Below are 9,103 nucleotides of genomic sequence, written 5' to 3' on the forward strand. Positions count from 1 at the left end.
CATCTGCATTTCTATACTGTGTATATGTATGCACACACGTTTGCCTGATGTTCTGTTTATTGATTCCTCTGTATCAGAATCTCTCAAGAAAACCCTTTGATACTCGTACCTTGATGAGTTTGATGCCTTCAAACACAAACTTACTGTGTCTCTATAGACATCTCCAGAACTGACTCAGCAGCAAGCAAGCTAAATTTATTTTTCTGACTTTATTCCTGCTACTATCATCACCTTCCCAGATGTGGTCGCTCTTGAGTCTATAGAATTACTGCTATTTTGAATCACTTACTTGCACTGTAAGCAATCCCTAGGTGGTACAAAGGTGTCTTAGGAGACTGTTAACCTATAGGTTGACGATTCCAGCCCAGCAATCAGTGGGCAGAATGAAAGGCCTCAAAAGAGTCCCTACCATCGAGTCCACTCACGGCCCTTAGTTCTTCAGACTGTATGTGTTTACAGGAGTGGCCAGCCTCACCTCTCCCCCATAGGGCAGTTGCTTGGTAGCTTCTGCTTGCCTAACTTGTGGTTAACAGCCCAATGCATAACCTACTATGTATGCCACTGCGGCTCTGATTAAAGGCTGATTCTGGGTTAGAGGAGCTGCGGTACAAGATGAAAGGCCCCGGTTTCCACGAGGATGGCATTGAAGAAAACTGGGGAGCACAGCTCTGCTCTGCAGCCAGGCTTTGGATTGGTGCACACGGCTCTCCCAGCTTCTGATAAGTTGCACTCCTACCTCAGACACACTAAAGCAAAACCAGCATTTCACAAGATTCTTATTGATGCATAAGAATCACCCCGGGGTCTGTTTAAAATGTCTATTCTGATTCCGTTGACAAAAGAGGGTAGACATTCAAATTCTCTGCAGGGAGCTCAAGCAGAAAAGAACTGGTTCAAAGGGCAGTCTGTAACACTGTGGGCTGGAATAGACTCTGAGGTTATAGAATAAACAGCATTGTAGGTGAGTAAAAATAAATAAATATTTTGAAAGTACATTTTCTTTTACATTAACTGATCCCCTATGTGCATGATTAGACTTCTGCTGGCGCTCCTATAACATAGTTGCTTGCAGACATCATGGGTGCTGATACCACAACTAACCTCCAGAGTTAATTGCCTCCTTTTCTGCTCAGTAATCATGATTTTCCTAACTGCTGGCAAAAGAGGGATACAATACAAGAAAATAAGTTGTCTTTTAAATCAACAGAGGTAGAAAAAGGTCTTTCAAAATAGTGATGTACATTTTCTCTGGGTTTTATATTTTATCAGCCACTGGTTTTATCTCCTAGAAATTGCTAAGTTTCATTAAGAAAGAAATTGTATCCTCGCCATGAATTGTAATCCATAATTTAATTCATATTTCTTTAGCTTTCCTTTGAATGTGGCCCTTCCTAATCACAGTTCCATTGTAAGCAAGGATGCAGTGCCACTGCCTGGTCCTTTGGTTACTATGGCATTCAAACAAATGGCCACTGAACTTAGGGCTTCGTGGGGTTTTTGTTTCATTTGTAAATTAATAACAACAGGCAATAAAGTGCCTACTTTTCCTCACAGAAAATCCTACTGCAGTCTTATTAGTCTTTGTAACCTCCACATTAGATAAGAAAAAAATGCTTCATGTGGAACAGAACAAAAATTGAAAATGTTTTAGTCCGTCATTTAAGAAATCCAGTGACCATTTAAGGCAATGAGTTTTGGACTGTATTCTCCTGGGTAGAAAGTATTTGAAAGTGGTTTTAAAAAACCTACCCACAAAACGCCCAACCGACTGATGGTATGTGTGGTTCCGCCTCTGCAGGAGTCACGACGGTCCTGACCATGACGACCCTGAGCATCAGCGCCAGGAATTCTCTCCCTAAAGTCGCTTACGCAACTGCCATGGACTGGTTTATTGCGGTGTGCTATGCATTCGTGTTCTCGGCCCTAATCGAATTCGCAACTGTTAACTACTTCACGAAAAGAGGATGGGCGTGGGACGGGAAGAGTGTAGTAAATGACAAGGTAAGCGAGACTATTCTTGTTATAACGAAGGGAGTACAATCACCTTGCGATAGCTATGTCTCCACTAATAACATGCACAATTTTAAATATCGAAATGAATTTGAATCATATACATTTCTTTTAAGTCTATTCTTGTTCTAGCCTGAACTCTTTCATGAGTATTTGGATAGTGGAAATTCTGTGTAAAAAACCTTTCTAGCATCCGTTAAGCTCTGATTAAGTATCGGGCCCTGTGCATCCCTCACTGCCATGGAGTCGATTCCAGCTCACAGCAAATCTATGGAGCGGAGGAGCACTGCCCCTTTGGGGTTCCAAGGCTGTAAATCGTTAAGGCACGAACAGCCCCATCTTTTTTCTCACCTCTGACTGGTGATTGTAAGCCACCAAGGCTTAGATTTTTAAAATATGCTGTTTCACGTAATCTTTACAGCAGCTTTGTAACGAGTGTCTTAATTACTTATACCCCTCCCACCCCACCCCAGGTACGGAATTGGTGGTTTAGTACAGTTCATACTTAGCTGAAGTTCTCAAAACTGATTAATAAGTATACTTTCTGCTTTTAAACATGAGGAGCCCTTGTGGGAAGTGGTTTATGAATTGGACTGCCAACCTCAAGGTCAGCAGTTCTAATCCAATAGCCCCTCTGCTGAAGAAAGATGGAGCTTGCTACTCCCAGAAAGATTTACAGTGTAGGAAACTCACAGGGGCAGTTCAACGCTAGCTATTGGGTTGCTGTGAGTTACAGCTGACTCTATGGCAGTGAGTGAGTCTGAAACCACATGTTTGATGGAGACAGTGGAAAGTAGCTATTTACTTTAACTGTTGCATATTTTACTGTTACCTATTTCAGGCCTACTAAGTGAATTTCGTGTGCCTCGCCTCTCCCCATATTTAGGGCACTGAGGTACAAGGCCAGCCTGCACTTGCATCACTCCTGTGGAGTTTGAAGGAATCCTGGAGGCACAGGGGTTAAGTATTGGGCTGCTAACTGAAATGTTAGGAGAAAGATGAGCAGTTGGCTCCTGTAAAGATTGTAGGGTCCCCGTGAGTTGGAATTGATTAGGTGGCAGTGGGTTTGGCATTTTCGTATTTTTTCTGTCATATGAAATAAGTAAGTGGGTGTTGAAATGCCTACGCATGTTAAGTTGGGCTTGTAGTCGCTAAAGAAAAAGTTATTTCAAGACAAACTTCGTTGGGAAGGTTTTGGTTTCAGATACGGACACTGGTGAGAATGATGTGCACAGATACAACAGCTGCGTCCATTCTTACCTATAGATCGTTAGCCACGTGCTAAGAAGGAGGTTTAAATGAGAGGCAATACGATGGAGACTATGCTTAATAATAGTAAAATGCTCTATTTGAAGGGTTTCTTTTACCTATATGTCTTCCTAAAAGCTTCTCATGTTAAACTGAGAACAAAATACTTGCTGATTTGCTGTCAATTTTAGTTTTTTCAATATAAATAGTGTTTTTTTCCTTTTTTCTATGACTGTATTGCAGAATAGGCATACAAATAAGTGGCATTGTGGTTTATAGTCTTGTTCCTAAAATCTGTAAGCTATAGAAGTTTTAATAAGAATATTTCCCCACCCCTACTTTACAAGCTCTATTTGGCCTACTAATAGCAAAAAAATGTAAAGATTAAAGCAATGTGATCAATTTGTATCCTGGAACTCATGATTGTTTTTCTAGATTACTTCAGCATGCTGATTGCATTTTATTGTTGATTTATGTTTTCATTTTGCATATAATATATTGAATTTTCATTACAAGTAGTACTTTTTAGTCATACTGGTTATCGCTGCACTTTCAGTTTCACATTTTTCATTGGTAATTCCTTTGTAAATATATCACACGGAATGAACTGTAGTATCTTTACAATATCAGCACCTCAGTTCAAGTCCGCCAGCTGCTCTGCACAAGGAAGATGAGGCTTCCTGACCCAGTAACGAATATAGCTTCAGAAAACTGCAGGGAAGTTTTAGTCTGCTCCGTAGGGTGTCTGTGAGTCAGAACTGATGCAATTGGAGTGAGTAGTACTTTCAGTGTTGCTATTCTCGCCTGGAGTTTATAAGCTTTCTCTGACCATGAAATTTCCCCAGTCAAGCTTCTTCACAAACTTTAGAAATACTGACTCCTCTTGTTAGAGTGTTCCCTCCTTCCTTTTATAAAAGGATGTATCTTAGTTATCCTGTAAGAACTACTGGAAATCATTGTTTCCAAAGTACCTTGCACAAATCTATTTTATATCATCACTTTACATTAAGAATTAAAATATAAGTTCTGCTATTAGTCTCTAAAGTTTGAGAGGTTAATAGTGTTTTCATGTTCATCACTGTAGCTGCCATTGTCTAACATGGCATCTCACACCTGGTTTCTTTGAATATATATATTTTAAATGAACTCTTTTGTTGATATTGATCCTATTTTTAAGTCTGGATCAGTGGTCAGCACTGGCTGAGGAAACCATTTTCTAATAACAAAACAAAACACTAGATAATAAATTGCTTGAAATACAGACCTAGAAACATTACATCCACATTGCTATGAACTGTGCTATTTCTAGGGGCTGTCTTTTTTCTGAAATGCATAGAAAATCACATTATCAAATCCATTTATCCATTTATATCCTTTTAAATATCCAATGTTGTTCCAAAAGACTTCTGGGCATTTTTCTAAAAAATGCATATATTTAAATTATATATAAAATAGAAATAAGAAATAAGATAAAGGACAGTAAATCTTAAATATGTCCCCCATTTGGGCCAGAGTAATAACTGTCATTCATAGCTATAGTTAGTGAGCAGAAGATTCTGTGCTTCTTGGCAGTCAGAGTAAAATATAAAAAGAAACAAGTAAAACAGAGTTATTTTCTTCAGAAAATAGCTTTACCTTACGCTGAATTCTCCTTTGTGAGAAACACCTCTATGTATATGCATGTGTATATGTACACATATGTATACGATATAGGTTTCACACAGAGAAAGTGGGGAAACCTATGACCATGAACAAAAGGGAAACTCTTGCAGGTTTGGAGATACTGCTAGGCTTTCAGAGCTCCCTGCTTATCTCATTTTACTTGCAAATTTTGAGAAATCTTAATTTAAATTTATTGGTGAACCAAATTTTGTTGTGACCTTTCCCATAAACCTCACCTCTCTATTTTCTATAACTAAGTGCTGACTCAGTTTTTTACATGTATACAATAATGCATTTATAATGTTGTATGTGTGTGTATGTGTGATGTGTGCCATCTAGGCCATGATAACTCACAGTAACCCTGTATAAGAAGGTAGAATTGTGTCACAGAGTTTCGGTTTCCAGATTTGGAATATTCACCAGAAAAGTTAGCCAAGTTTTTCCTCTGCAGAAAGCATGGTGGACTGTGGGTTCGAACTGACAGTCTTTGGTTAACAGCCAAGTGCTTAACCATTGCACCACCAGGGTTCCTTATATTACTATAGAAATTTGGGTAGAGGCATTTTTTATTTGGAAGCATCATTAATTGAGCTACTTATTATCTACCTGCCTATAGAAGCTATCACAGCTGAGTGCTACTGTCACAAAGATTAACAAGCCAAGAGTGGCCCTCACTGAATTCAGATCTTAATGGGAAGAGGGTGTCAGTGAAGCTATTACCACACGTAATGGAAGTGTGCCCACCTTGTGAAAAACACCTAATGGGAAGAAACGAGTAGTATGAAAGGACATCTGTAGGGCAAGGCCTTCAGGGTACAGTGTGGGGGAGACATTTCTAAGGAACGATTGTTTAATTAAAGACCAAATGTGAGAGGGAAATGCTGTTAGCTATCAGTGAGTTGTCTTCCAGTTGTGGTGACCTCAGGCCCAATGGAATGAAATGCTGCCTGGTTATGATCATAGTCAACTGCAGACCCGACTCTTGTGATCTCTGGGGTTTCCCCGCACGGATCTTTGGAATGGATCATCCAGCCTTTCTGACTTCTCTTTCTCTTGACACTTTGCCAAAACCTATTCAGCGTCTTAGCAACACACATTTTATTGATGAGTGAATGGAGACTGTGTTTGAGGTGCATTGGCTGGGAATCATCCCCGGATCTCCCAGATGGAGAGTGCTTAGTGGGAGAGAAGTAGCTCCGTGGGAAGGAGAAGACCAGGGACTAGTAGCACCAGGTGTCAAGGCCAGAGAATTCCTGCAGAGGGCATGTCATGAGAAGGAAAGAGGTCATGAGGAGTGTTCGATTTAGTCCCACTGAATATTATTTAAAAATGTTTCTAAAAGAGGAGTAACATAATCCAAGGGTGAAAATCCAAGCTTGTGTTTTATTTTTCTTCTATGTTTTAGGTTTATTTTATGGCATAAAATGACATATTTTATGAAGTTAAATTTCTTTATTCAGATATTAAAAGCATTTGTCATAACTGATCATTTCGCTTATTAAAATATTTCTGCACTTCACTTTTTTCTTCACTCATTTACTCACCAAATAGATGAGAAACTCAATATTTTTATAACTTAAAGACTTATTTAAGTTATAGCATGATGTTTTTATAACTTAAAGACTTATTTAATTTTCTAAATTCCTTCTTTCTAACGGGTAATGGTGTTCAAGGTAATTAGTTGCAGAAAATGTTCTACACCTGACTCATGCTTACTCTTTGATTTCTTCTGTTTTTCAACAGAAGAAAGAAAAAGCCTCGGTCATGATCCAGAACAATGCTTATGCGGTGGCTGTTGCCAATTACGCCCCGAATCTCTCGAAAGATCCAGTTCTCTCCACCATCTCCAAGAGTGCGACCACGCCGGAACCCAACCGAAAGCCAGAAAACAAGCCAGCGGAAGCCAAGAAGACTTTCAACAGTGTTAGCAAAATTGACAGGATGTCAAGAATAGTCTTCCCGGTCTTGTTTGGTACATTTAATTTAGTGTACTGGGCTACATATTTAAACAGGGAACCTGTGTTAGGGTTCAGTCCTTGAAACTAGACCCAAGGGAATCATTACGATGTCAAGCAACATGAAACTCCATTTGTTTTGCTATGTACAGTTCAACTAATAACTGCTAACTGGTGAATGAACATGTACAGTATGCATATCACGACATAGCTTCCCAGTAGATCTCTAAAGGAGTCACGCACTTGCTAATCCATGGAACCGCAAGCAGAAAGCAGCCCCTACACCAGAAGAGCCATCGCCTTTTTGGAACTTTACATTAGGAGTTTGTTTAAATGGGTTTGAAATGTCCTGACTTCTTTCCTGCCCTTTAAGATAGAGGAAAAGTGGGGGCTACAACCTTCTTGTATTTATGCTTTTATTTAAGTATTAAATATGAATATTTTCTACTCTTGCCTACTCATGATGTAAGGTAAGATTGTCATTCACAAACAAGTTCTTCTAAATAGCAGGGCCTGATAGCTACATCAATTCCCTTCCTGAGTGCTCAGAATCCTGGCTAATGTGACTGGAAAGCTTGGCACACATAAGAAGAAAAACTAGAGACTACACAAAATCAGCTTTTAATTACCCTGAATATTATCTATAGTCATGTACATACGAAGCATGGTGAGCTCAAATAATTACAGGAGTTACCCCTGACAGGATTTAAATTATGTCTAGAATTTAATAACCGTTGGAATGTCATGGTCACTGCATTTTTCACTTCAGAGCTTATTTGAAAGTAATAATTGAAATTGACAAATTATTTTCATTGGAAACTACCTTAAATTAAAAAAAAAAAGTGTCTTGCTCTTTCCAGGTATGTGTTCTATTAAAATTGATCAACTACATTTTCTTGGTGCTGGAGACTAGGAAAGCATCCAGGTTGGCTGCTATGGAGTAACGTTCATTTTGGATGAGAAAATTGTGCCAAAAACTCCCACTGATGAGAATTCATAGGTGTCACAGAACATAGATGACCCCTTATCTGATTCTCTTCTTTCCTGTTTACTGCAAATTCTGCCTTACGGCTTCTTTTCATCAGGACTCAGAAGCCACTCATTGTAAAGGAAAAGGTTGTTAGCTGGCACATTTTTCTGCCTTGAAAGCAGCTTTTTTTGGCTAAGAATTCATGTAAATCTGCCTTTGTAAATTGCAACTTTAAATTTCACGGACTCAAATTTACAATAGCTTTGTATACCAAATGAGATTTTGGTAAGAGTTGAACATTTTTAACCTGAAACTTTGAAACTTCAACAGGTAGTGGGTTATTAAAATTGCATACAAACATACTAATCTCACATACAAAGAGTTAAATTAGAAGACACAAACAAATAGTTAAGTTAGAAGTCACACTTTACAAATTTTATACAAGTAGTAATTATGAATGGATGACATACATAACCCGTTTCTATAAAAATTACAGCCTAGGAAACCCTGTGGGCCACTTCTCCTCTGTCAAATTGGGCCAGTCACTGAGTCAGTTGACACCATAGCATCCAACAGCAACAATTATAACGAAAATATTTTCAATTTTAACGTTTTAAAAACTTCTTTTGTCCCTGAAAGAGCAAATGAAATTTAACAATTGTGTATCATACCTGAATTCAAAGTTTTGGTCAAATCTAAAGTCCTTTTGATTCACATATACATTAGCAGTTATTAGTTGACTTTGAAAATTAGATAATACTTTATGATGGTGTCTTTGTAGAAACATCAGTAGTCCAATCGTGGCATTTCTGGCAGTTTTGTACAGTATTTGAGTAAAGTGCATAAATAGGTATGTTCAAAAATTAATAAAAGGCATATCTTATGGAAATAAGCAAAATCTCAATAAATGATGATTTACTTTGCCTCCTTTAGTTATTTATATTCATTTTTGTTGTCTTAATGTGATTCTACTGTGTGCTTTGCATGATTGTATTAATACCAAGGTCATAAATGCATTCTATTAACAGAATTTGCCATGAAGTCAGCCTTGATTTAAAAAAATAAATAAAACCCTCACAAAGGTAATCCATAATCTTCAATAAAATAAACTTGTTACATATGCCAATAAATGAATTTCTTTAATCCCTTTCCAATATTTTTGTTATCAAAATATTTTTAAAATGTGTTTTGTTCTTTTCATTCAGTGAAACAGAAGATACCCAATTTGTTATACATTTAAACATAATATAGTTCCTCT

The 9,103-nt window shown here is 38.0% G+C and overlaps 1 protein-coding gene across 1 annotated transcript in view; it reads left to right on the top strand.

Moving 5' to 3' along the window:
• GABRA2 (gamma-aminobutyric acid type A receptor subunit alpha2) overlaps nucleotides 1–6,960 on the top strand; it is a 199,602-nt gene extending 192,642 nt beyond the window's left edge. Inside the window, exons 8-9 of the mRNA XM_075544982.1 lie at nucleotides 1,799–2,001; nucleotides 6,664–6,960. Coding sequence (XP_075401097.1) covers nucleotides 1,799–2,001; nucleotides 6,664–6,960 — 500 coding nt within the window. The remainder of the gene's footprint in view (nucleotides 1–1,798; nucleotides 2,002–6,663) is intronic.
• The last annotated feature ends 2,143 nt before the right edge of the window (nucleotides 6,961–9,103 follow it).

Source organism: Tenrec ecaudatus, chromosome 3 (genome assembly GCF_050624435.1).
Source record: "Tenrec ecaudatus isolate mTenEca1 chromosome 3, mTenEca1.hap1, whole genome shotgun sequence".
Taxonomy (NCBI): domain Eukaryota; kingdom Metazoa; phylum Chordata; class Mammalia; order Afrosoricida; family Tenrecidae; genus Tenrec; species Tenrec ecaudatus.